Source organism: Culex pipiens, chromosome 2 (assembly GCF_016801865.2).
Source record: "Culex pipiens pallens isolate TS chromosome 2, TS_CPP_V2, whole genome shotgun sequence".
In the NCBI taxonomy this organism is placed as follows: domain Eukaryota; kingdom Metazoa; phylum Arthropoda; class Insecta; order Diptera; family Culicidae; genus Culex; species Culex pipiens.
The window spans coordinates 13,192,376-13,220,357 of NC_068938.1; the positions used below are offsets into that span (position 1 = coordinate 13,192,376).

The following is a 27,982-nucleotide window of genomic DNA, read 5'->3' on the forward strand; positions in this document are numbered from 1 at the left end:
TTTAGGCATAATACACACCAGATTGAAACAGTTTTTGTATGGATTCCAAGCGATTTTTGATTTTTTTTTTCAAAAGAGTGACTTTTTTTTCAGTTTTTTTAATCAAATAGGGGGTGCGAGAAAGTATTTTATTATTTTTTCTTGTCTAAGAAAACATTGTTCCTAGCATCACAATCTATCATTTAAGAAGTAAGCACCTGAAATTCCTCGACATGACCTCAAAATGGGACAGGCTATTGTACAAGTACAAGATGATGAAATAAAAAAAATCAAATAATATAATCGGGATTTTTTTCCCGCGTGCTTATATAATTCAGAAAATTCGTTATCTCTTAGGAACAATTTTATTATATAAAATGGTTCTTCTGACAAAGGCATGGTTCAGCCAGTCAATAAAATACAAAATTAAAAAAACTCAGAAAAATTGTTATATCATAGAAAACTACGCTCATAATTCCAAAGAAAAAAAAAAAAAAAACGTATCGCCTCTGCATTAAAATAAACAAAATTTGGCAACTCTGACATAAAAGCATTCAATATATTAAGCTAAGTTGAAATAATTTCTTTATCTGTTATTTATCTATTTGAATGATTTTTTTTTAATTTTGAATATATTTGTGCTTATAGAGAAAATTTTTATAACGCTAAAAAAATGATTTTCTTGTTTGGTATTCTCTCAGAAGGTATTTTCCAACAGCTGTAACTGTAAGCCAAATTTTTAATGTTTTTGAAGCAATTTTTTTACGTTTTTCTTTCTCTAGAAAAATATTTACAAAAGTGGTCAAGCTTGATCATGATTTCTACAAATAATATGATTTTTTCTTCAATCTTGTGTAAAATTTTGATGAAAATTGTGGTATTTTTTTAAAAGTGTAACTTTTATTCAGAATTCTTCTCCAACATTGCCGAAGAAATCAAATCGATCCGATTTTTTTTCACAAATTTAAAAATATCGTTTGTTTTGCAGGTAAAGCTTTAAACCTGCTCAGGAAATGATTGTTAAAATTGATCTTATCTTTATACAAATAAATTCCATTACAGCTTTTATGTTAAATCTCCCCTTTTAAAATAAAAAAAACAGGTTACAAAAAAATAAATAAAATGAATAGTTCATAAATTATAAAAGTAGTTTTTAAATAAATAATCAAGAAATTGTAAGCCAAAAATGTTTTGCGGTATTTTTTGAAAAGTATTTTTGATGTCTTTAAACCAAATTAATGCAATGATTTTTGAACAATGTGTTGGTTCAAGCTTCAATTTATAAATTTTATCACATAAATTTAATATTGCATCATCTATTCCAATTTTTGTTTGGTTGACATGGTTATAACACAGTCCTAACCAGCCAATCATATGGTTCACTTTTCCCAGCTAACCACATTCACATTCTCAAGTGACTATAAAAATCAGCCCTGTTCCGCGGCCTTTAATTGACCCCATAAATAATAAACCTCTCAACCCACCCTTGCGGACACTCTGCGTGGCAGTGTGGCCAGAACAACTGATACCCCATAATTTCATCAAAGCTCGCCATTCGCGTTCGCATAAACTGCAGGCCACACTCCAGCACCATCGGTCCTTGTTGCGTTGGTCGTCGCGTATCATCGAGTTAATTTACACCCTTTATCATGGAGCTTTTTTTGTTCCATCCTGTCATTTTTTTCTGCCTTCTCAATGTATTGGTGCGGGAAGTGGGGGGAGGGGGTACAAACATGACCCCACCGCGCGCGACCATGCTGGAAGATAATAGGATTTTTTTGTACTCCTTCCTCTCTGACCAACATTATACGCTTCATTCAATGTCGCAACGTATAAATCAAAGGAAGAAAGGATCTCGCCTCCCTGCCAGCCCAATTGTGATGATTTTTTTTCGGATATTCAAAGGCAATTTCTCTGAGAAAAAAAGTAGATGACTTTTGTGTCCTTCGAAAAATCGTATCTACGAGGAATGTGAAAGGGTATATCAGAAAAATGTGTAATTTCACCATCAAAAGTATGTGAATTACATTTTGCTAAGAAATTAAACATTTTTTACATAACTGGAAAGTTGTGAAAAAATTCAATTTATGATTAATATCTAAATTAAGTTTGGGAGAGTTAGTTAGTGATAAAAATTTTCATAAAATTTTCTTAAAAAACAATTTCACTTTGGCTTACGAATGATTGAAATATGGTTAAATTCACCTTAATTAAAACTACCAAAAACAAAACACTTTATTTATTCGACTGATTTTTAAAGGTAAAGAATAAAACAACCCTTCAGTCCTATTTTTAACTTTCTGTTTCATACAAAGCTTTGAAAAATGTAGTAAAATGTGCTGAAAGGAATGTCAAGACCAAGATCAAGTTTTTACAGAGATTACACCAAAGGGAAAAGCAACCAATTTTGCCCACCAAACTACATGATTGAAAAACAAGGGAAAAATCGAATCAACCAAAATTTTCGCGAAAAATTCCCAAAGTCCCGCAGAGTCTGTTCGATGGACTTGATTCCTTTTTTTTGTTCTCCCAAAAAGGGGTTTCGTTTTGCTCCTTTTCATACGCTCCGATTCGATAAATACAATAAATCATGAAGCTCGCGGGAGCGAGCAAAAAAAAAATCAATTTAATATATCGAAAATAATATGCGCGAACGTATATCGGCGAAGAATAAATGTGTGTAAACATGCATAAATATAGGAGGGCCCATTTATTAAATCATTTTTTCCGCGATTTTTCCCCCTGTCAGGGTGGTGAGCCGCTCACTATGCAGTGAACTCCGACCCCAAAGCTTTTATCATGATAAAACGTTCTTATTCGACAAGCAGCAGCAGAGAATGAAGCTCGGGGATGGTTTTTCGCTGTAATTGGCCGTTTTTAATCATACAGCTCTTTTTTTTTTTGTGTTCGCTCCAAAAATCCAACGAGTAAAAAGGGTAAACATCAATAAATTTAACTTCGATCGTGACGGACATGCTGGCAAACAGCGGGCCGAGGGTGGGCTCCATGACATCTGCGAAAAAAGCTCCCCTCCTGTCAGCCGCCAGGGTTGAACCCCGGCTTATCCTGCCAGCTCGAGATCTCGACTTTTGTTGTGTTTATCGTGCAAATTTTCCATACCCCCCCACTCTCCATCAAATTTCACCTTTGTTTTCTTGTTTTTCATTTTTTTTTTCATAAAACCTCGTGTAGGTGGGTTCAAAATTTATGCTTCAGCTCGGTTTGACGAGTTCACCCCCTCTCATATGAGGAATACCCGCGTACAAAAAAATCCAATCATTCCACCATGATTACAATTACCCGTAAAACGTTTGGCATTGATTATGATTGACTGTAATCAGTTTATTACCCCCCCCCCCTTCTCCCTCTCAATAAGGACGCTCTTCCTTCTCTCTTCCTTCTGACTGGATTGATCGGGAGTGCTCTGTTGGTTTGTTGGTTTAATCCTGATGAGGCGGTAAATGGGGAGGTCGTAAGTTAAGTAAACACACCCGCCCGTTTGAGCAGTTCATATTTGCCGATTGTTCCGTTGACGTACAGCCGCGACGGGGTCGCGATCTGGATTTAAGGGCATAACTTGTGTTAAGGTTATGATAAAATGTTAGATTTATTCTTTCAAAAAGGAACTTTTTTTTGCTTGTAAGGCTGAAACAAATATTTTCTGAAGTTTATGTTCCAATTAAAAAAAATATTGAAATAACAAGCCATGAATTCAACATTTCAATAAAAAAAGTATTGTAAAATAGACACATTCTGCCGTGACGTTACAACGGTTTGACGTTTCTTTTTTACAGTTTTTTTGGATGTAACTCGGAAATTTTATAGAAAGCTCCTCAATATTTTTCAAATTCTGAAATTGACTGGTGAATCGAATGCCATAATAAGTTTTTGAAAAAAAGAAAACCTGTTTAATTTTGCACCCGCTTTACATTTCGTGACGTTATAACGCAAAATTTTACAAAGAGGTTGATCGCTTGCGTTGTAACGTCGCGGAAATTCTCAATGCTGTAATTTTTACACATATATAAATATGTTTAAAATCTGGTTCAATTAACGAAAAAATATTATAATTATTTTTGAGATTTTTGAATATATATGCATATTCCCCCTGATTTGGTAAGTAAATATTTGAAAATCTGTTTTCTTCAGTTTTTCAATTTGTTTTTCACATTTTCTGCCATTATCCCATTATTCCTGCCACTTCCATTATCATATAAATTGTAAAAAAATGCGTAGAGGCATAGTCTGGGACATTGCAAAAAATACTGCATACTTCTTTTTGCATTATATATAGGAAAAGCTAGCAAAAGCACAGCCAAAGTTGACCCCTAAAAATTACATTTTTTAAAACATTGGCAAAGTCACATAAAACAAGTCAAACTTCCAACCCTAAAACTTGCTATGTTATTTTGAACCAGTTTTTTGAAAACAATAGAAATTTTACTCATTGTTTTTGTTGCTTTAAATTTGAAATCAATTTTGATATATTGCTTGTTTCAAAATATATGCATTAACTTGAAAAAATCAGTTTTTTGATTTTTAAAATAGTGTCCATAAGTTTTTTTTCGAAAAGTTCACAACATTGTCTTAAATTGGTCTAAACTTCTAGTTGTAATAATGGTTCGATTTACAATGTTAGTAATGAAACATTTTTGAAATTTTCTGATCTTTTCGATTTTATTTATTTTTTATTTGGAATCTGGAAAAACATATCATAAGGGCGTATTATTGAATATTTGGCCTTATTGTATAAGGACACCATTTTGAAAAATAGAAAACACTGTTTTTTTTCAGTTAACATCAAAATGTGGTGACTGTATATTGCAAACAGAAATTATAGAAATTTCTGTAAAATATTTTCGATCAGAAATTACACTGTATGTTAAAAGCCTAAGTCAAACAAATGTTTTGGATGAATATATATTTTTCCAAAAATATTTTTGAAATAGAATCATAGCTCGGTGGCAAAATTTTGGACCGTACTTCTCTACTATATTCCAAAAGTTGCGGGTTTTTGTCCCCTAAAACAAAAAAACAAATGTTAAAAAAATATGACAATTTTGAGAAATTGTATTTTTGTGAAAAAAAATAATTTTATACAAAAAAAATCACCCAGTACCTATATTTTTAAAAGTTCCCATCAATACCTACAAGTTTGTCGAAGACACCAAAGCGATGAGAAAATTCCTCCAAAAGATACCGATTTTCGAATATTTACGTACCATTTTTGTATGGACAGCTGTCAAAATTGTATAAAAAATGTGAACCTATGACATACGATTACTTCTCTGGTCATAGGGAAGGCTCTTTCAAAGTTTGAGCCAAATAAAAAAATACAATAATTTGTTTTTGATCGTAATTTGGATGTACTTTTTTTCATTCAGACGCTGTGTTTCAGCTCTCAGCAAGCAATTCGCAACCTTAAATTTTCTAAATTTCAGTTATTTGAATTATTTTGCAAGGAATTGCTATGAAAAACTACTATAAAAATATACACATGAATCCAATTCTGAAGCACAAAGATTTTAGTAACAAAATTCGAGTATCTTTGAAACTACGGGAAGTATCAATCATTTTTTAATTCATCCCCTGATATTTATGAAATCAAAATACCGTTCGAAAATGCAACAAATTTGTAAAAATGAAGACCCCTTCATGACGTTTACCTTTATAGTGATTGAAACTTTGAAATAATGCGTTTCACTTATATAATCGTCTACCTTATCAAATTTGTCTAAATTTACTGGTAGCAGCTGACAAAAATCCGTATTTTTGGTTTAAGATTTTTTTTTTTCATTTGTTCCATAATTCAAGTTCGATCGCACGATTGCAATTTGGATTTAGTTTTTTTATGTGGTATTTTCAACAATTATGCCAACGATATTTTTTAAACTACAGTTATTGAAGTAACTTTCAATTGTTCTCAATGTTCAAAATTACTAGTAGCAAGTAACTTTGACTGCCATAAACCAATTTCGATCACGTCCCCACCCAAAAATAGTGCCAGTAGTTCTCAATTAAGCAATTAAATCAGGCAATAAAACCATCATCAACGCAGCCATCATCACCGGTAAATTTTCCCCAAAACTGACCATTCGCCAAACCGCCGCCATCGTCACCAATTTTGCTGCAATTAATTTATTGCAGACCATTCAAGTGCCGTTTTAAACCGGACATCAATGAGTTCGGGTGTGTGTGTGTGTGTGTGCAAATTGCGCCAATAATTGCCGCTCAAAAATGGCTCCAAATTGGTGGCAACCAAAAGGACTTTCCGGGAGAGACGTTGGAAAGTGGGGGAACGGGAGGGATGATTGTTCAATTTCACCCAGGTGCCAAACTATAATAATCAAAATAAAAATAATAACAATAATAATAAGTGGGCCTGCCTGTCTGTCTGTCAATGGCCATTAAACTCCATCAGCTGGCCCCCGACTAACGAACTAAAAACCGCAAAAACGGAACAATCGGTCGCGGCAAATTGGACAACCCGCACCACAACCGGTCTCTCTCTCTCTATTAGGATGACACGTGGTTCTGATCAAAGGGGAAGAAGGGGTGGGGAAGCGTCAATGATGATTATAATTTAATTAATTAATTTAATAATTAAAAATAATAATGCTTTCAATCGAAAGAATAATGATTCATTACCCCGCGGCTAGAATTCAATTATAATGTGTTGCAACAAGCTAATTAAAAAATACATCCCCCAAATGAGTCAAAAGTGGGGGGTGGGTTGCTGTGTAAGAGGCGGCAGCGTGGTTGGCAGCCATTTAACAATGGCCCTCTTCTGGGGGCAGAAAAGTGGCCGCCTTCATGCCATATCGGCGTAATTAGTGTGATATTTTTTGGAACAGAATCTTCTACATTGACGGTGAATTATAAAAACAAAATTTTCAACATTTTATTATAAAAAGTATCCTTTAAAGAGAAACAAAAACACTTTATAAGTAATTTGAGTTGCCTAGTTAAAATAGAATTATTTGATATAAAAATCTCTTACTGAAAATTTAAGTAATTTTACACAGTATGTAGTAACTTAATACACAAATATGATAAAACTGCTTCAAAAAGTGTCATGCTTGTCTTGCTACATAAAAAAATAACTTTTCTAACAAATTTTGACGTCTTTTAACTCCTTAGTGCGTTTCAGAGTGTGACGATAACGTTTTGAAAAAGCAACTTATAAGTCGTTGGTTCGATCCTCGGTAAGTAAAGATATTTTGTACGATGATAAATTATCAAACTAAAATCAAGATTTTGAAGCATCCACCTCAAAACTGTAATTTTTATCACCCTAGTGCAGTGCGATCATCGCCGGGGGGAAATCAGTTGTATCATAATGAGGATAATAACAATGATATAACAATAATAATAAATTTTTCCGCCGGTAAGCTTTTAACACAGCCTCAGCGCGTGATGGTGTGTGTGTGCTGTGGTCAAAAGTTGCTCGTTGAAATGCAACGCGAGTGTGTGTGCGCGACCGGACAACACTGGCGAAAAGCGGCACACACGCGGAAAAGTGGCTGACGATTGTAATTTTATGAAATAATAAACGCACGCGAGCATTAATACGAAAAACCTGCGGTAGGGATTTCCGTCCGGTTTCAATGGGTGGAATAACCTTCTTTGCTGGGAAAAAGGCTGAGGTTTGCTCGAAAACCTAGGTTTTGGTTTTGAACGAAGTTCTTTCATCGGGAAAAATTCAAGTCATCATCGTTTGAAGTTTATGATAATTTTTCTATGGGCAATAAATTTCGCTAATTTAATTTTGTTGTTGTTATGAACCCACGTGGACATGATATATGATTCAAATCATATAAATTCTTATGGTAAATGATGCAGGGAACATTTTTCCTGAAGCAAGCAAAGTGATTGGAATTAAGGGAAAAAAGTTATAAAGGTTTTATTGGAAACTTGGGAAATTTTCTGTTAGAATTGCACACCCTCTTTCCCAAAAACCGCAATGTTTTTGATATTAAAATCATTGTTTTGGTGAAATCTCTTTTTAGAAATGTTTCTGGGCCAATTATGTGTACAAATCACTATAGAAAAGTGTAATTGGTTGGGTTTATGCTCAATTGTAACTGACTTTTGTTACTTTTGGATATTAACAGAATCATAAAATTTTTGTGTGTTTTGGTTATAAAATGCACCATTTTCATTATACTTTTTTAAATTTTTGATGAGTAAATGACCCACATGATATTTTGTTTTTATCGGTTTCTATTGAGAACTGCAGTTTGAACAAAATCACAGGGTTTCCATTTATTTCTTTGCCTTTTACTAATTTGTTGGGCTATTTTATTTGTATTGAAAATACAAAGTTTCAGTTGCAGTGATTACCAATTCCATAAATGTTGTATTCAAATCAGCAAAATGATTAAATGTATGCAAAATCACTTAGTTGGTCTCAAATATTTGAGAATGAAAATTTAAGAAAAGTCTGGCTGCTGAATTAGAAATAATGAAAAATACAACAAAAAAATGTTTTGATAAACAAAACCACAAATAGTTAATCTTTTTTTTAAATAAGGCGTCATCCATAAAGTATGTCAAGCTCTAGGTGGGGAGAAAGGGTCTGAGCAAGCGTGACATTCTATGTTATACGTATAGGAAAAGCGTGACAAAGAGGGGGGGGGGGGAGGGGTTAAATTTTGGCTGATTTTAGCGTGACGTACTTTATGGATGAAGCCTAAAATTGATCATCTGACCTAAAAATAAGTTTCAGGTATTCTGTAAGTTTAAATGAGACTTATTAAAATTGGCAAATAACATGAAAACGTACATTTGATACTGTAAAACGGGGTGACTTTGATAGGTTTGCGGTTTTTCCGCAAAATGAAGAGTACAATTAAAATACGTACGGAATGGTTTAGAATCATACTGACCGTGGTAGAGAAGTGTTCAAAGTACCTCAAGAAGCACTTTACATGAAAATTTTAAAAGTTTTGAAAGTTAGTTAACTATAGTTAAGAAAGTGTCAAGATTTTCTCAATGAACATGATTTTGAATCGGAAAAAGGAATGCATTTTCGGATTTTTTGGATAATTTTCCACTAGGAGAAGGTTAAATAAGTTTGTAAATAAAAGATAATATGTGTTTTTCAAAAACAATTAAAAAAATCTCCAAATTTATAGGCAATTTCAGTTGAACACATTTCACGTAAAATGTGAAAAGTTGTGATTCTTGCTTGAAATTCAGTATAAAATGCATTATAAATCGATAATTTTATAAACAAAACTAGTTTTAACACATTTTAGGCAAAATTCCGACTTTTAACAATTTTACCTAAAATTTATACGTATTTTGTTAAAAAGCTTAAAAACTTAGTTAACTAAAGATAAACATTGATTTTTTTTTCATAAAAACTATATCAGCTACTTTAGTGATGGTACATTTAACGTACAAATAAAGTTTGAACATCTTAAATATGATTTTAACAGGAAAAACTATGACTCTCAAAGTCACCCCGGAATTTCAACTAAGAATTTTTAACGTAACTATTTTTCTAAACACTATTGAAAAAACTTTTTTCCAAAATAGTGCATGGACTTTGTGTGGAGTTGCTTTGGAGAATTTGAACGGTTCGCGTCGCGGTAAACAAGCCGGATTTTCGTTGCCGTTTCCGTCTATGTTTCCCCCCCGATTGTGTGTGTATTTCGACCCGGGTGATTTCGGGATGTTTGACAGTTGCTTTGGAGAATTTGAACTGTTCGCGTCGCGGTAAACAAGCCGGAGTTTCGTTGCCGTTTCCGTCTATGTTTCCCCCCCCCGATTGTGTGTGTATTTCGACCCGGGTGATTTCGGGATGTTTGACAGTTGCTTTGGAGAATTTGAACGGTTCGCGTCGCGGTAAACAAGCCGAATTTTCGTTGCCGTTTCCGTCTATATTTCCCCCCCGATTGTGTGTGTATTTCGACCCGGGTGATTTCGGGATGTTTGACAGTTGCTTTGGAGAATTTGAACTGTTCGCGTCGCGGTAAACAAGCCGGATTTTCGTTGCCGTTTCCATCTTTGTTTCCCCCCCGATTGTGTGTGTATTTCGACCCGGGTGATTTCGGGATGTTTGACAGTTGCTTTGGAGAATTTGAACGGTTGGCGTCGCGGTAAACAAGCCGGATTTTCGTTGCCGTTTCCGTCTTTGTTTCCCCCCCGATTGTGTGTGTATTTCGACCCGGGTGATTTCGGGATGTTTGACAGTTGCTTTGGAGAATTTGAACGGTTCGCGTCGCGGTAAACATGCCGGATTTTCGTTGCCGTTTCCGTCTATGTTTCCCCCCCGATTGTGTGTGTATTTCGACCCGGGTGATTTCGGGATGTTTGACAGTTGCTTTGGAGAATTTGAACGGTTCGCGTCGCGGTAAACAAGCCGAATTTTCGTTGCCGTTTCCGTCTATATTTCCCCCCCGATTGTGTGTGTATTTCGACCCGGGTGATTTCGGGATGTTTGACAGTTGCTTTGGAGAATTTGAACTGTTCGCGTCGCGGTAAACAAGCCGGATTTTCGTTGCCGTTTCCATCTTTGTTTCCCCCCCGATTGTGTGTGTATTTCGACCCGGGTGATTTCGGGATGTTTGACAGTTGCTTTGGAGAATTTGAACGGTTCGCGTCGCGGTAAACAAGCCGAATTTTCGTTGCCGTTTCCGTCTATATTTCCCCCCCGATTGTGTGTGTATTTCGACCCGGGTGATTTCGGGATGTTTGACAGTTGCTTTGGAGAATTTGAACTGTTCGCGTCGCGGTAAACAAGCCGGATTTTCGTTGCCGTTTCCGTCTATATTTCCCCCCCGATTGTGTGTGTATTTCGACCCGGGTGATTTCGGGATGTTTGACAGTTGCTTTGGAGAATTTGAACGGTTGGCGTCGCGGTAAACAAGCCGGATTTTCGTTGCCGTTTCCGTCTATGTTTCCCCCCCGATTGTGTGTGTATTTCGACCCGGGTGATTTCGGGATGTTTGACAGTTGCTTTGGAGAATTTGAACGGTTCGCGTCGCGGTAAACAAGCCGAATTTTCGTTGCCGTTTCCGTCTATATTTCCCCCCCGATTGTGTGTGTATTTCGACCCGGGTGATTTCGGGATGTTTGACAGTTGCTTTGGAGAATTTGAACGGTTCGCGTCGCGGTAAACAAGCCGGATTTTCGTTGCCGTTTCCGTCTATGTTTCCCCCCCGATTGTGTGTGTATTTCGACCCGGGTGATTTCGGGATGTTTGACAGTTGCTTTGGAGAATTTGAACTGTTCGGGTCGCGGTAAACAAGCCGGATTTTCGTTGCCGTTTCCATCTTTGTTTCCCCCCCGATTGTGGGTGTATTTCGACCCGGGTGATTTCGGGATGTTTGACAGTTGCTTTGGAGAATTTGAACTGTTCGCGTCGCGGTAAACAAGCCGGAGTTTCGTTGCCGTTTCCGTCTATGTTTCCCCCCCCCGATTGTGTGTGTATTTCGACCCGGGTGATTTCGGGATGTTTGACAGTTGCTTTGGAGAATTTGAACGGTTCGCGTCGCGGTAAACAAGCCGAATTTTCGTTGCCGTTTCCGTCTATATTTCCCCCCCGATTGTGTGTGTATTTCGACCCGGGTGATTTCGGGATGTTTGACAGTTGCTTTGGAGAATTTGAACTGTTCGGGTCGCGGTAAACAAGCCGGATTTTCGTTGCCGTTTCCATCTTTGTTTCCCCCCCGATTGTGGGTGTATTTCGACCCGGGTGATTTCGGGATGTTTGACAGTTGCTTTGGAGAATTTGAACGGTTCGCGTCGCGGTAAACAAGCCGGATTTTCGTTGCCGTTTCCGTCTATGTTTCCCCCCCGATTGTGTGTGTATTTCGACCCGGGTGATTTCGGGATGTTTGACAGTTGCTTTGGAGAATTTGAACGGTTGGCGTCGCGGTAAACAAGCCGGATTTTCGTTGCCGTTTCCGTCTTTGTTTCCCCCCCGATTGTGTGTGTATTTCGACCCGGGTGATTTCGGGATGTTTGACAGTTGCTTTGGAGAATTTGAACGGTTCGCGTCGCGGTAAACAAGCCGGATTTTCGTTGCCGTTTCCGTCTATGTTTCCCCCCCGATTGTGTGTGTATTTCGACCCGGGTGATTTCGGGATGTTTGACAATTGCTTTGGAGAATTTGAACGGTTCGCGTCGCGGTAAACAAGCCGGATTTTCGTTGCCGTTTCCGTCTATGTTTCCCCCCCGATTGTGTGTGTATTTCGACCCGGGTGATTTCGGGATGTTTGACAGTTGCTTTGGAGAATTTGAACGGTTCGCGTCGCGGTAAACAAGCCGAATTTTCGTTGCCGTTTCCGTCTATATTTCCCCCCCGATTGTGTGTGTATTTCGACCCGGGTGATTTCGGGATGTTTGACAGTTGCTTTGGAGAATTTGAACTGTTCGCGTCGCGGTAAACAAGCCGGATTTTCGTTGCCGTTTCCATCTTTGTTTCCCCCCCGATTGTGTGTGTATTTCGACCCGGGTGATTTCGGGATGTTTGACAGTTGCTTTGGAGAATTTGAACGGTTCGCGTCGCGGTAAACAAGCCGGATTTTCGTTGCCGTTTCCGTCTATGTTTCCCCCCCGATTGTGTGTGTATTTCGACCCGGGTGATTTCGGGATGTTTGACAGTTGCTTTGGAGAATTTGAACGGTTGGCGTCGCGGTAAACAAGCCGGATTTTCGTTGCCGTTTCCGTCTTTTTTTCCCCCCCGATTGTGTGTGTATTTCGACCCGGGTGATTTCGGGATGTTTGACAGTTGCTTTGGAGAATTTGAACGGTTCGCGTCGCGGTAAACAAGCCGGAGTTTCGTTGCCGTTTCCGTCTTTGTTTCCCCCCCGATTGTGTGTGTATTTCGACCCGGGTGATTTCGGGATGTTTGACAGTTGCTTTGGAGAATTTGAACGGTTCGCGTCGCGGTAAACAAGCCGGAGTTTCGTTGCCGTTTCCGTCTTTGTTTCCCCCCCGATTGTGTGTGTTTTTCGGTCCGAGCGGTTTCGCGTTTTCGCATTTTATTTGGTTTTATCTTTCCACAGCCGGCTGTCTAAGATTGAATCATTTATGCTAAACTCAACACCAAATAACCGGGAATAATCTCATCCGCATCCTCCGACTGTTTGCCTTGAGAATGCATAATACATCACATCATTAAGGGACCATCCACAAACCACGTGGACACTTTTTTGGGAATTTCAACCCCCCCCCCCCCCTCTCGTGGACAATTGTCCATACAAAAAAAAACTTTTTTGTATGGAGCGTGGACAATCGCCATACCCCCCCCCCCCCCTAAAGTGTCCACGTGGTTTATGGATGGTCCCTAAACAAAATTTATTGATTATTGGGTCGCATCATCATCCTTTATGATGAATCCTGGCCATTACCCTTTCCCACTAACAAAAACCCAAGTAGAAGTAGTTTTCCGGCACACGTGGGGGTGTGGATATCGTATAGAACCCACCCTTTGTAGCAACCTGTGCTAACTAACATTCCCGTCCCAATCCCCCCGAGATCTACAAACTGACATGGCGGGCGCCGTTGGTGGCCAATGACTGTTACCTATTTGCTTCAGATCTAGTTTTAATGATCTTGATGTTTTATCTTTTCAACGCATTCATACATGCTGTTGATAAGGGAAACACCATTGGATCGTTTAAGCGTATGACCGGTTGTATTGATAGGATATTACGGTCCTGTTCAGCAACGGAGAAGGACAACCATGGGTGGTCTCTCATGCTCATGCTCATGCTCAATAGTGCATGGACTTTGTGTGGTCTACCCCAGTACATGTTTTAAAAATAATAATCTTGAGAAAAACCTTACCTGTTGGAAAATATTCCAAAACCAAATTGAAATTCTATGAAAGTCACCCCGGTTTACGGTACCCAAAAATACTTAAAAATAAGTTACTTCAGTAAAAAAACCTAAAAATCCTTCTGTGGTGATTTGTACACTCAATTGGTCCAGAAACGTTTTTAAAAAGAGAATTGATAAAAAAAGATTTCAATATTAAAAACATTTTTTTTTTGCGATGCTTAGAATGTTTATTTCAGTTTTACAATAATATTACACCACCCTAATATCAATCGCTCTCCTCGTTGAACTTTTGTTCTTTAAAAGGGAACACGATTAGCATTTAAGTTTAACTCAAATGTACATTAAAGTTAATTAAAAAAAATTACAAAAATTACTTAAGCAAAACATGAAAACTAGCTGACAATTACAAAATAGATGACAAATGTTCTTTCTGGTGATATTTTAATCTACTTTTGAACGAGGTAAACATTGCGGTTTTTATGACACTATTCTAAAAAAATGAAAAACAGCGACTTTTTTCAAAAAAGTTACCTAAAAATTCCATTAACTTGAAAACGATACACTTTATCAAATTTTCACTAAAGTACTTTTTAAATGCAAATATGATTTTACTTGAAAAATAAGAGTTAATAAAAATTGTTGACCTTTTCTAAGGTTTTTTTTTCGAAAAATCACTTTTTTAAATCATAATATAGAATATAAGAGTTTTCTGAAAAGATGCGAATAGCTGTCCCCTAAAACATGTAAAACAAAGTAAAAATTGTGTTTTTTTTTATTTTTTGTGATAAAAAGTGAAAAATATTTTTTCCAGTCTTAAGTTGCCGTAACTTTTATTTGAATTTTTTTAAATTGGGTAGAATTTAGACACAAATCTGAGAAGAGGATGTAAAGTAAAATAAAAAAAAACTATTATTTATTTTTTATTGAGTTTTAAGAGAGATCGCGAGGATTTCATAAATATTATTTTAAATATTTCTTGACATTTTTGATTATAATTTTTGATAATTAATAATTTCTTCATGAACAAAGTGTTTATTGTGAACATTGATTTGGATTGTTATTATTTGGGAAGAAAAGTTATTTCTTAAATGCTTTTTTTAGCAGTTCTTTTTATGAAACCATTTTTTTTTAAATTGAGAATGTTAAGAGCAATTACCTAAAAATTGGTTTCATAAATAGAAGTACTAAAAAATGCATTTGAGAAATAACTTTTATTCCCAAATTATAACAATCCAAATCAACGTTTATGAAGAATACCTCATTCAACTGGGTGAATTTTCCCATTTTGCTCTTACCTGTCACCACCAAAGCCACTCCCACAATCGAACCGGAGCTCTCACACACACACACCCAGACATTTACAGGTGCGCATTAATATTGTTCATTTGATTTGGGATTAAATTAAGCTCCTGCCTTTATGGCTGTCCAATGTTTCACCACTTTCGATCGCAGGGGGTGCGAGGTAAACCCAACTGCACACCGTGGTGGGATTTTCGAGAAAAAAAAAACGCATAGTTGGAAGTGAGGTCGCAGCTTAATTCTACCTGCTGATGATTTTAATTAATAGAACCACAAATGCGCACTGGGTTGCAGATTTTGTTTGATGATTTTTAATGCCACCAACAATGCTCTCGACATAGGTAATTGTGACTAAGTGTGTGTGTGTGTGACTTTCAATTATGCTAATTTAGTTTATTGAAAACGTAACCACAAATGAACAAAATATTACCCTTTCAATTATGCTGAATGAGTCTGGAAATGTAGTTAAAGTTCTACTTGGTGTTTTATTTTATTTTAAGATAATTATTATCTGTTGCTAACATTACAGAATTCAACCTGCTTGAAAAAAATAACTGTCTTAGCAATAAGAAACAGTTCAAAAAACCTCAACAAATATCTTAATCAGTACAACCAATTCGCACGTTGACCCCACGTTCAAAATACCATCATTACTCGCATCCAAAATACCTCAATTGAGCGCATAATACACTCCCCAAACTAGCATCAAAACCGTCCCATCAAATCGACTTCATTATCACCTTTTTCTTCCCTTCATCTCTCTCTCTGTCGGTCGCCCCCACCATAATCATCCCCATTCATCCAAATACCCAGCAGTTTGCAGCAGTTCAGTTCGAAAGTTCCCATAAAATTGAGTAAATCAACAACCTCATCAAATCAGTGCCGAATCAGAAGTGCTTACAGGCCATGAATGTCAAAAACCGTCCTTCTCCCCAAGCAAGACACACTGTCACGAGGAGGAGAGCTGCCAAGAATAATAATCAAACGTTAAATAAATTTGAATGGTACACACAGAAATAATATATTAGCTTCATCTTTATTTAGTTTGCATGTTCGGGTTTTTTTCTCGAACATCCTTCGAGAGAGCAATTGCTTTGCATCACATCTTCGCGCGACAATTTTTCTCCTTGGAGTGATTTTCGCTGCCACCATCCGGTTTCGAGGATTGTCGGTACAGTTGAATGGGGTGAGATTGATCGATTTTTGGAAAGATCATAACAATGAGAAAGTCATGTGAACTGAATTGAAAGAAGCTGTCTGGTGGTTGCATAACTTACGGCTTATTGATGTTAAGTTGGTTGAGTTCCAGAAATCAATGAGAAATCACTAACAAAACAAAATATTCCAATAAATTGTCCAAAGTCACCCCACCATCTCATCTGCCTACAGGAAAAACCCCAAGCATAGACAGTTCACTGTGGTTTGCAGTTTGGCTGCGATTTTCACCACCCTCCACCAGTCCACCAGTCCGCGGCAGATGAACCTGTTTGTGGGAGAGAAGAGGAGTTCGAGTTGAAGATAACTCTTGTGCCAACCGGCGCGCAAGTTGGGGTGGTGAAAAATAAATGTTTCCCGATTCAGGACACGTCTTCCCTAATCCGTCGTTAACGAGGCACGATTATAAGATGATGTGTCTTGTGCGCGTTTTTACTCCCACTCCTGCTGGCTCCACTACTTCTTCGATGTTGGCTGGAGATTGTGGGTTTTCCGCGCAAGGAGTAGTGAATTTTCCAACGCGCGTCGTGAGCAAGATTGGACTCACGCTTGGGAGTAGTTGGTTGTTGGGCGGCGGCAGCAATAGTTGTCATCATCAGGGTGGAGTTTATTTTTTGTGCTGCTGGGAGATGTCAGTTGTTTGTTGAAAACGTGCCACCTGAAAAGAAATCAAATAGATTGATCTCTGGTGGAACTTGAAATATTCTGTGTTCATATCAAAACATTTTTTTTCCAAATTTTCCATAAGATATTCGGAAGAGTAGTGGCTTAATTAAACTTAAACAGTAATTTATATAGTAATACAAAAAATGATGACAATGTCAGAATAACAAGTTCTAAGCCGAGAAGATTTGTATAACTATTAGGGTGTTTCAGCCAAACAAAAAAGTTCTCAGAATCAGGCAAACCGAGGTTCCCCTAGTAGAGGATACCCATAGGGACTTTCACGCCAAATATCAGCCCATTTGGTTGAGAATTGGCCTGTCCCCAGCGGTTTAAAGTTTACATGGAAATTACTATGGGATTTTTACGCTTTTCGTTCAACCGTTCCTACAGGTCTTGGGACAACATGGATTCACTCGGAATAAAAACAGGTGTGTAGGGGATGGTCCAATGAACACATTCCAGAAGGAATTAGGGTTGTCCATTCTGTCCCCAAGGTGCGCATTGGACCGACGTCCGGTTTCTCCAGAATCAACGATTCACACTTCAAATGTACGCATTGTCCTTAGTATGCTATGACAGCTAGCTGAAAATTACGACGCCCCATGTCAGACGGTGAACACGTGGCAGAGCATCTACTTGAGTTTTGACTCAGAAACATTCTTTAAAGTACTAAAATTATAATTATTGATGTTCCTGGAAGAATTTCAACTATTCTAAATAAAGTAAAATGATGATTTTGTGTTTATAATGCAATCGATGCCTCTCCACGTGTTCACCGTCTCATATGGGGCGTCGTGGTTTCCACCTAGCCGTCATAGCATACTAAGGAAATGCGATGCTTTTGAAGGATGAATCGTTGGTTTTGGAGACACCGGACGTCGATCCAATGCGCACCTTGGGGACAGAATGGACAAGCCTAATTCCTTCTGTAATGTGTTCATTGGACCATCCCCTACACACCTGTTTTTATTCCGAGTGAATCCATGTTGTCCCTAGACCTGTAGGAACGATTGAACGAAAAGCACAAAAATCCCATAGTAATTTCCATGTAAACTTTAAACCGCTGGGGACAGGCCAATTCTCAACCAAATGGGCTGATATTTGGCGTGAAAGTCCCTATGGGTATCCTCTACTAGGGGAACCTCGGTTTGCCTGATTCTGAGAACTTTTGGTTTTGGATGAAACACCCTAATAACTATTATCATTAACAATTTCCTGATTAATTTAATGACATTTAGAATGCATTCTTATTTCCTCGATATTAAATCTAAACCATTTTTTTTCTTGCTCTATCAAATGCAGCTTTCCGCCTTTTTGAATTTCGTTATGTCTTAAGTAACCCTTTTGCGTCATTGAAATTAATTAGAATTTTCATTAAAAAAATTGAAGAAAGAATATACAGTAGGGTGCCCAGAAAAAATGGCCCCCTGCTCCACAAGCAAAAAACGGGTTTTCAGGTTATTTTAAGCATCTGTGCAAATTTTGAGCGAAATTGGATGAGATTAACCCATTGATGCTCGAGCCTAAAGTTGGCGAAAAAAATGTTTTTCGTACAAAAATTACTTTTTTAAATCGCTGATAACTTTTCAGGATCGAGTTTTACACCTTCGGTATGTTGTACAAAGTTGTAGAACATTAAATTTCCAATGAGATTCTCACTTTTGGTAATATTTGGATAGAAATAGCAGACCGTGCAGACCAAACCGTAAGAATATTGGGATTTTCATACATTTTTTCGTTTTTTCCTATACCAACTTCACCTTCGAGTATCAATGGGTAAATGTTGACCGATTTTGCTCATATTTGGCACAGAGTCTTAAAATGGGTCAAGGAACAGTATTCAGCTTGTGGAGCGAGGTTTTGAAAAATAGTCCTATATTCTGGGCACCCTAATATACAGTCAAGACTCTTTAAAAAACAAGTATTTTTTCGAAAATACTCGCATTTTCATAATATGCAATATTATACCCATATGGGTATCAAACGAAGCGAAAATTTGTCTGTTTGTTCTCTATTATTTGATTTTATTTTGTAAAATCCTAATATTTTCACAAAACACCGTATTTCTTCGAAAAATTCTCAAATTTTATTAATTTACGGTAATAAACGAAGCGAAATATCATAGTCATTACAGTTTTTTTTTGTGAAATACACAAATTTCTACAAAATACCATATTTTTAGAAAATGCTCTATTTTTTAGAATTTCCAATACGGTTATCTGAAAACTCGAAATTTTGTATGCATTTTTACTTTTATTCGAGTTTTTTTTTGTAAAATACAAAAATGGGACAAAATACCGTTTTTTCGAAGATACTTAAATTTTAACCAATCGAAGAGAAATTTAGTATTTTTTTTTCACTTTATTAGAGATTTTTATGGATAACATATATATTTTCTAAAAAATCTATGTTTTTTCGAAATATACTCTAGTTTCGATAATTTGCAGTATTGGTATCAGACGAAGCAAAATTTTGTATGCAGTTTCTTTATCAGAGTTTTTGTTCTAAAATACTTCAATTTTCACAAAATACCGTAATTTTTTCTAAATAATCCAATGCACATAATTTGTGAGTATCAAAGGAAGCGAAATTTTGCATGTATTTTAACTTTTAAAATTATTGTTTTTTTCTTCCCCCCTTCAAAGCTGGCCCGAAAAATCAGGGGCAAAAATAATTTTTTTTTCGACAAACTTCAAAATTTCAATGGAAATTTAAGTACAATCAGCTGAAATCAATTTAAAATGCATTCCTTTGCGTTAAAAATCATTTTTAGCATGTTTGAGTTGATTTAAAAATCTCTGGAATTTTCGAAAATTTTCGATGTTTAAGAGCGAGTTTTTCACCGATGTGAAACAGGTCGTATCGAGGTGCTCCGATTTGGATGAAACTTTCAGGGTTTGTTTGTCTATACATGAGATGAACTCATGCCAAATATGAGCACTCTACGACAAAGGAAAGTGGGGTAAAACAAGCATTGAAGTTTGAGGTCCAAAAAACATGAAAAATCTTAAAATTGCTCGCATTTCCGTAAAACTTCATCAATTCCAACTCTCTTAGATGCATTCGAATGGTCTTTTGAAGCCCTTCAAAATTTGCTATAGACATCCAGGATTGGTTTGACTTTTTCTCATAGCTTTTGCAAATTACTGTTAAAAATGGATTTTTTTAAAACCTTAATAACTTTTTGCAACAACCTCCAACACCCATACTCCCATAGGTCAAAAGTTAGGGAATTTCATGAACTTTAAGCCTACGGTATTAACTTTTTGGCCAATCACAGTTTTTCTCATAGTTTTACGATTTTTCTATAACAAACATTTTACAACGTTGCTTTTTGCCCCATAGGCTTCCATAGCGGCACTTTTTGGTCTTAATTTTGACATATTCGGAATCCTCAGAAAATTTTACATTAGATTGATACGACCTCTAGAACAAACCGAGCAGAATTTACAAATACTGCCTATTAAGTTGTTTTTTTTTTTCGCTAAAATTTTTGTTTTTTAAAATCTTCTATTTTTTGAAAATTTATGATTGGAAAACAACTGAACTAGTATAAAATGCATTTTAAAACACTTTTTCCATGCAAATGCTGAAACTATGACTTGTTATTTCAATATTTATATTTTTTATTGTTTTGCCTCCCCTCGACAAAAAGTCTTTAAAAATATTTGCATCGACCGTATTGTTTTTTGTTAAATGCTAAAATTTTCATAAAAATATGTTTTATGAAAATTTTAGTATTTAACAAAAACAATAATGATAATAAAATGAAAATGGAAATGAAATTTTGCTTTGTTTGATACTTATATTGCAAAATATGATTATTTGGGTATTTTTGAAAATATACTTTATTTTGTGAAATTTGAGTATTTAACTTAATATTTTTCTCGTTTGACACCCATAATACGAATTGTGAAAATTTTAGTATTTTCGAAATATAATACGGTATCTTTTGAAAATTGTAGAGTATTTATACTTTGAAATTTACAACATATTGATATACGAAGTGAAATATTTCCAAAGCTTTCGGATATTCGAGCATGGACTGTATTAAGTTTAAAAACACAAATTTGGCAAAGGTGTTGGTTACCAAAACTGTTTAGATGAAATTGGTTACTCTTTCAAAAAGTTTTTTAAATTTTTTATTAATTTATAGTGAAATTATTCCTTTATGAAATTTTTCAACATTATTTTAGAGACAAACACGTAGAAAATAAATAGTCAGCCAGATATCAAGTTCAATTAATCAGTCATGTATCCTATATTATATTTCCTTTCAGTCCTGAATTTTTAAAATATTTTTTTTTTAGTTGATGGAGGGAAAATGATTCTTATGACCATACAAAAATTAAAGGCTAGTTTTAGAAATTTTGGTTTTTGGTATGACCCATCAGGCCTGAAAGGGTAAATGCAGAGTATTAAAAAAAAAAAAATGTAGTATATGCAGTTATTCTACAAAGTTGTGTATGTCAAGGAGTACGGCATGAATACTATACATAAAAACGGCATGAATCAAGATAAAAATGGGAAAAATATGAATTGATTTGAAAATATACATTATAAAGGAGTTTTTTTAAACTCGTTAAAATCTACTGGATTCAAAATTAATGGAAATATCTCGGTGCTTGAATTAGAGTTCCTTTATTTCAACAACTCAGGAAATCGGTCTACCCAACCGGAAACATCACCATAAATGCAACACAATCGGCCACCACCAGCAGCACCATATGTTGGGGGGTGTTGTACTATGTTGGCGCAGCATCCAATACAAATACGTCGTCTCCTCCATCCGAAATATCCTTCGCCATATAGGCAAGGATTCTCTGCTGCTGCAGCACCGTCATTGCTTGAGCCCCCCGAAAATACCAGCTGTTCTCAGTCACATGAAATTTAAACACCTTCTGCATGATAAATTATGATGAATAGCCGGATTTCGGCGCACGGACGACGACGACGGTGGCGTCACTCCGGCGGTGTTCCGAATGAGAAATATTGTCCAATTGTACATATTTATTCAACTTTTGTTGGCAAGTTGGTGCAGTTCCACGGACACGTTTGCCTTGGTGGATAAGGGTTGAGGTGGGGAAAGATGCTGTTGCACGTTCGAGTGCATTCCGCAACAAGGACCAACCGGAATGGGTGCATTTTTTTATTCGTCAGTGGACCTTATTTCCGCTGGCCTTAACCCTGGTGAGGCATTTATCTTTCAAATTGCTTTTCAATTTATTTACATAAAACAAAAAAAAAAAAAAAATTGGAATGTTAGTCAATCAATCTTTTGTAGAGAATTTATTTTAGAGGTTTTTATTGAAAATCATAAATTGGGTATTCAACTTTGAGTAATAAAAACTGAAATATAAAAATGAAGAAAAAAAATGTTTTCCTTGCCCCCAATTTTTCTGAACAGTTCTAATCATTATCATTATTCTAATCTTTACCAAAGACACCAAATCAATCAGAAAATTCTTCCTCAAGATACAGTTTTGCATAAAGTAGAATGGCAACATCCAACAAATCCCATTTTACTTGACGTTAAACTTAGAAAATTACCTTAGCAAGGATCGTTTGTAAGCTACGTAAATTCGGATTGTGCTGAATCAGTTTTATGTCTATTTTTTCAATACAGTCGTGCCTCGATTATCCGAAGCCTTGATTATCCGAAGTTGCGATTATCCGAAGTTTGATTATCCGATGGTTTGTATGAAACTTTGGATAATCGAATCATGAGCAAATAATTTTTTTTTCGTATTTTTTTATTTTACTACTTTTTACATCAAATTCGAGTTCTGCGACTCCGTTTTAGTCAAATTTGAGTTGTTGATTGCCAATTAAATAAAACAAATTTCAACAAGGTTTGAACTCTCTGAATCTCTTAACCTTTTTATTTATGCGAATATAATTTTGAGGGTTAACCATTCCCTCCGCTACCCCTCTCAAAGAGTCCCTCCACAAGTAGTCGGCTTAACACGATGCAGAGTGACAGCGATACCTATCCCGCAAGCGGGAAACCTTCACCAGAATCGCCTGCCTGCCATCACCGCTCATCAGACTGGCTGGCGGTCCTGTCTCACCGAGGTTGATGCATCATCAGCAGCAGTAGAACTCCGCTAGAATAGGATGCAACTAGGTTCTGGATGCACCAGCTGCTGCGGCTGCTGCACTCCACTCCTGGCAACGAGAATAACCGCCAGGATTTAAGTGTAAATCTATTTTGAAACCGACGGGTGGGTCCTGCCTCGCCGGCGTGTTGAATTTGTGCCCAGTTTTTGGCCAACTATTGGGGACGATCTAAAATGTAATGGATCATGAGAGATTTTGTGTCACTCTGGCCAGTGGCGGCCACTCACTCTCAACTGTGGGCACTATATTTCCTGAATCTGGTGGGGTTGAGATTGATGAGTCCGGATAGGATGTTTTTGTTGATATAAATCCTTAATTCAGGCTTTCCAAAAGCTTTTTCCAACATATTGCGCGCATGATGGATGCTGAGTGCATGTCACATCACACTCCAGGAGCTGTTCCCAGAGCAGCTGCATCCCAAAGATGACCCTCGGGCTGCCATTTAGGGACCCACAGCTTCCAATGTATTTCATCTCGGAGAATTATGACACGACACACAGCAGCACACCTGCCCGAAGGACAAGAGAAATTTGGCCACGGGGGCAGATTCATGAAAAATTCACAGTATTTTCAATATGAATAAACTCCAGAATACGTGGCCAACGGATGTCATTTCATTTGTCCAAGTGTTGCCCCATCAGCGGTGCCTTCCAAGCGGGGTTCGTATCCGTCAAATTCAATTTCAATTTGCCGCGTGTGCACGCGTGAGAGAGAGAGGGGAGCTCAAAAACTGGTTTAGGGAAAAGATTCACAGATGCGTCCGGCGCGGCGGCGTCTCGTTCGGAAAATGGTCCCGTCACCAGAGTGTGGGGCCAGGGCTCCCCTTTTAGAGCTTGGGAGGACGAACATTTTGCCCCATTCTGCCAACCTAACGATGTGTGGTCCAAAAATGCATGGTGCATTGAGCAAGCGAAATCGACAAAATGTCTCATATCGAAAGCTTTGTTATATTTTGGGAATATAGTCATCCCAAAAAAGCCTTTCTTGTGATCTATTTTGAAATCGTCAAGTTTTTAAATGAGTTTGATTTAAAACATCAAAAATTGCTAAACCTTCAGCAGTGCAGCCTCAATACCTTTTGACCTTCACAGATCCCCAAAATTCGATTTCAATTTTGAGATATTCAATAAAAACCGAAACAACTCCGTGTATTGTTGTCACTGTTCATATGAAAGAAGTCTCAATCTTGTCCTACTATCTTGACAAACCATGAAAATTGCTGTAAGTGCGACAACTGGCCGAAGGGATTCCAGGTAAGAACGCGTTTGACACACGTACATGCCCGACAACCGTAAACATGTGTAGCTATAACTCGGGACTACATACCATACCATACCAATCAGCATAGCGCACCAGGTACGCGTGCTGTAGCAAGATGACGCTTCCATCTTTCTCGGTCTTGTGCTGCTACTCTCCAATTTCCCAGGTTACAGATCTTCCGGATGTCTCCATTCACTTGATCTCCCCAACGTGCGCGCGGTTTCCCTGCTCTTCTGCCTGTACCGCCAGCTGGTTCAGCACGGTCAAAAAGCAGTCTGACAGGCTGGCTCTCGTCCATTCGGGCGACATGGCCGGCCCACCTGAGCCTCCCGATCTTCGCCTGGGTGGCGATGGTCGGTTCTTCAAGAAACGCGTGCAGTTCGTGGTTCATGCGTCTTCGCCACACTCCGTCAGACACCTGCACTCCACCGTAGATCGTTCGTAGCACCTTCCGTTCGAAAACTCCAAGGGCACGTTCGTCCTCCTGCCGCATCGTCCAGGTCTCGTGGCCATAGAGGACTACCGGTCTAATCAGTGTTTTGTACATCGTCAGCTTCGTGCGGCGTTGCACCCGATCTGAAGTGAGGGTCTTCCGTAATCCGAAGTACGCACGATTCCCAGCAAAAATACGAGTCCGGATCTCTTTGCTGGTGTCGTTGTCGGCGGTTACCAGCGATCCCAAGTACACGAACTCGCTCACCTCCTCCAACTCATCATCATCCACAGCTAGAGGGGTGAGACTTGGGGGGCCGACGTCCCTCGAGCCCCTTCCTCTCATGTACTTTGTTTTCGTCGTATTCATGCCAAGTCCTACACGTCTTGCTTGTACCTTCAGTCGGGTGTAGACATCTTTCACCGTCTCCAGGTTTCTTGCTACAATATCGATGTCATCGGCAAAAGCAAGCAGCTGGTAGGACTTGTTCATGATCGTGCCACTCGTTTCGATGCCCGCCCTTCGAATGATGCCCTCAAGAACGATGTTAAAAAGCGCACAGGATAAGCCATCACCTTGCCGCAGCCCTCGGCGTGATCCAAAGGGTTCCGCTAAATCCCCCGAAACACGCACGTGACACATCACACCATCCAAGGTAGCCTTGATCAGCCGAGTCAGTCTATCTGGGAATCCGTTCTCGTGCATAATCTGCCATAGCTGCTCGCGGTCGACTGTATCATAGGCTGCCTTGAAGTCGATGAAGATGTGATGTGTGGGCACATTGTACTCACGACATTTCTCGAGGATCTGTCGGAGACAAAATATTTGGTCCGTGGTGGTGCGCGCGCCAGTGAAGCCCGCTTGGTAGGGCCCCACGAACCTCCTTGCATGGGGTGACAGCTGGCGGCAGAGGATCTGAGAGAGGATTTTGTAGACCGCGTTGATAAGCGTGATGCCGCGGTAGTTGCCGCATTCCAGCTTATCGCCCTTTTTGTAGATGGGGCACACGACACCATCCATCCATTCCTCCGGTAGCTTCTCCTCCTCCCAGATCTTGGAGATCACACAGTGAAGCGCCCTCGCCAGTTTCTCTCCTCCATATTTGAAGAGCTCACCGGGTAACCGATCCTTGCCGGCAGCTCTGTTGTTCTTCAGCTTCCTGATCTCTTTCTTCAACTCGGGACTCCTGCAACCAAATTCGAACAAACTTCGGGACAATGCACAGAATGGACAACCAAACAAAGCGTGTTTGTTATTGTTTACATTGCGAGCTCTACTTTTTGTTTATTCAAGGTCAAACATTAAAATGCGTTTTTTCTCGGAACGTTAAAAAGCGACGTGCGACAAAATAGCACGATAACGTCGAAATGACCATATCAAATCCAGGTAGCCAAAACGGTAAAGGCTTTCTAGGCTCAGTGAAAACATAAAATTTAACTCAAAAATAACAAACTCCTCGTCACTGTGTTCTCACGCAAAAAAACAGACTATAACATTTTGAGTAATTCTTCGAACAATTCTTTGTTATTCTTTTTTGTTATTTTAACAACTAATCCGATCATCCCAATAACAGTTGAAGTTATTTTTCCATAACAAAAAAAGTTATTCCAAAGTTGTTTTGGCTATCAACCAATATCAGACCAATAACAAATTTTGTTATGATAACATAAACTGTTATGTTAAAATTGATTTTGCAAGAATATTCCATAACACTTATTGTTATTTTAACAGTATTTGTTATTGAAATGGCATGAATTTTGTTATTACCGTCTGCCCGGGAAGTCTCATGGTTTATTCCATGAAACTAATCATTATGGTGAAATACTGGTAGATTGTTTTCATTATCTGAAAGTAAAAAACCATATTTATTTCGTTAAATTTCCTTCCGCAAAACCACCCAGGTCTAATTCTCACCTCGACGAACGTTTCAATATTGAGCAGCGCCAGCCCGCCAATGGTCAGCTCGACCGGGTTCTGGCTGCCGTGGAACATAACGCATAGCATCTTTCGCTGTGAATTATTCAACAGGTACCACTTGGTATTGTAGATGGCGAGCGTTAATTCCTCATTCTGTAACGGCAACATAAAAAGGTGGAACAATTATGAATATCGATTTGCAAACAAACTCTCACTTTCACTGTGAAAATCGTTCCCAGCAGACAGAACAGCAGAAGCTGAAACAGTCCCGCCAGCATGAAGCCGTATCCTGGGATGTAGTTGGTCATGTAGCACAGGAACAGCGAGAAGGTTAGACACGATACCGACGATGCTACCTGGACGAAGTTGATCATCTCGTATCGATCTCCCAGTTCGGATTCGTAGCTGAAAATGTTGTCAAAAATTAAATCCAAATTGATGATTTTTGTCGTTGACTTACTCGATGATCGCCAAGTGATCCACGATGATTTGTTTAAGTTTAGACGAGATCTCCTTTTCATCCCTCTCGGTAGATTCCAGCAGTTCATCCAACTCCACTAGATCATTTTTGTAGACATCAACCAGTCCGGCCAAGTTGGATACGAATATCAGTATGGCCGTATCCGCAGCTGAAATTCCCGTAATTGCAATCGCCAGCAGATACATTTGATACGTCAGTGATACACTGTATCCCCAGGCCGATTCCACTCCAACCCCTGGCAGCTTCAACGTCAACGCCATGGTTCGTTCTCCAAACATCAAGTAGAAGTACAACGGATACAGTGAAAACCCGGCGATTGATATGAAGTAAGCCGCAATAAGCAGCCGGCAGACCAAGTGCATCTTCTTCATAAAACTCAGCAGTACCGCGTTGTTCCGAGCATTTTTCGCATGCTTCCGATGAAAGTCCTGCAAAAGATGCATCCTTCCGATGAAAAAATCCTTATAGATGATCCCAGAGTACAGTTTGGCGGCGCCCTGAACAGCCATCCCAATCGGAGCCAACGCTTGGAGTGCCACGTAAATGTCCGGATAGAAAAACCAAGCGCTGTAGAACCCTATCACGATGTAGCTGAGGCAACCAACGAGGGTCAACACGGTTAGCACGTTCGCCCGGTATGGTTCTGCAAGGATGTCCATTCCGACGCATCGTGCAAGGCGGCGAGCGAAATCCAGCAGTGCCTGGAAAGCCTCCAACGATGTTTCGAACTCCATCGCGAGCGTAGCGTGAACTTGAAGGTTGGTTGGAAGTGCGTGGTATTTATTCAGCTTGATGTGTGGATAATTAATAGTAAA

The 27,982-nt window shown here is 38.2% G+C and overlaps 1 protein-coding gene across 1 annotated transcript; it reads right to left on the reverse strand.

Moving 5' to 3' along the window:
* Positions 1-3,456: 3,456 nt before the first annotated feature.
* On the reverse strand, positions 3,457-27,901 carry LOC120413857 (putative odorant receptor 83c). The gene is made up of 4 exons (XM_039574814.1): positions 27,147-27,901; positions 26,902-27,091; positions 26,684-26,839; positions 3,457-3,537 (listed from the first exon to the last, which is right to left on the reverse strand). Exons 1-4 carry the CDS (start codon positions 27,899-27,901, stop codon positions 3,457-3,459), a joined length of 1,182 nt encoding a protein of 393 aa, XP_039430748.1.
* Between the last annotated feature and the right edge of the window lie 81 nt (positions 27,902-27,982).

What these genes read in the sequence shown, in the direction of transcription:
- LOC120413857 (XM_039574814.1), bottom strand. Translation starts at nt 27,901, where the DNA reads ATGGAGTTCGAAACATCGTTGGAGGCTTTCCAGGCACTGCTGGATTTC. An exon ending in GATCACTTGGCGATCATCGA is followed by an intron (nt 27,092 to 27,146) that starts GTAAGTCAACGA and finishes CAACATTTTCAG; the next exon opens with CTACGAATCCGAACTGGGAG. An exon ending in ATATTGAAACGTTCGTCGAG is followed by an intron (nt 3,538 to 26,683) that starts GTGAGAATTAGA and finishes CCTTAAATCCAG; the next exon opens with ATCGCGACCCCGTCGCGGCT.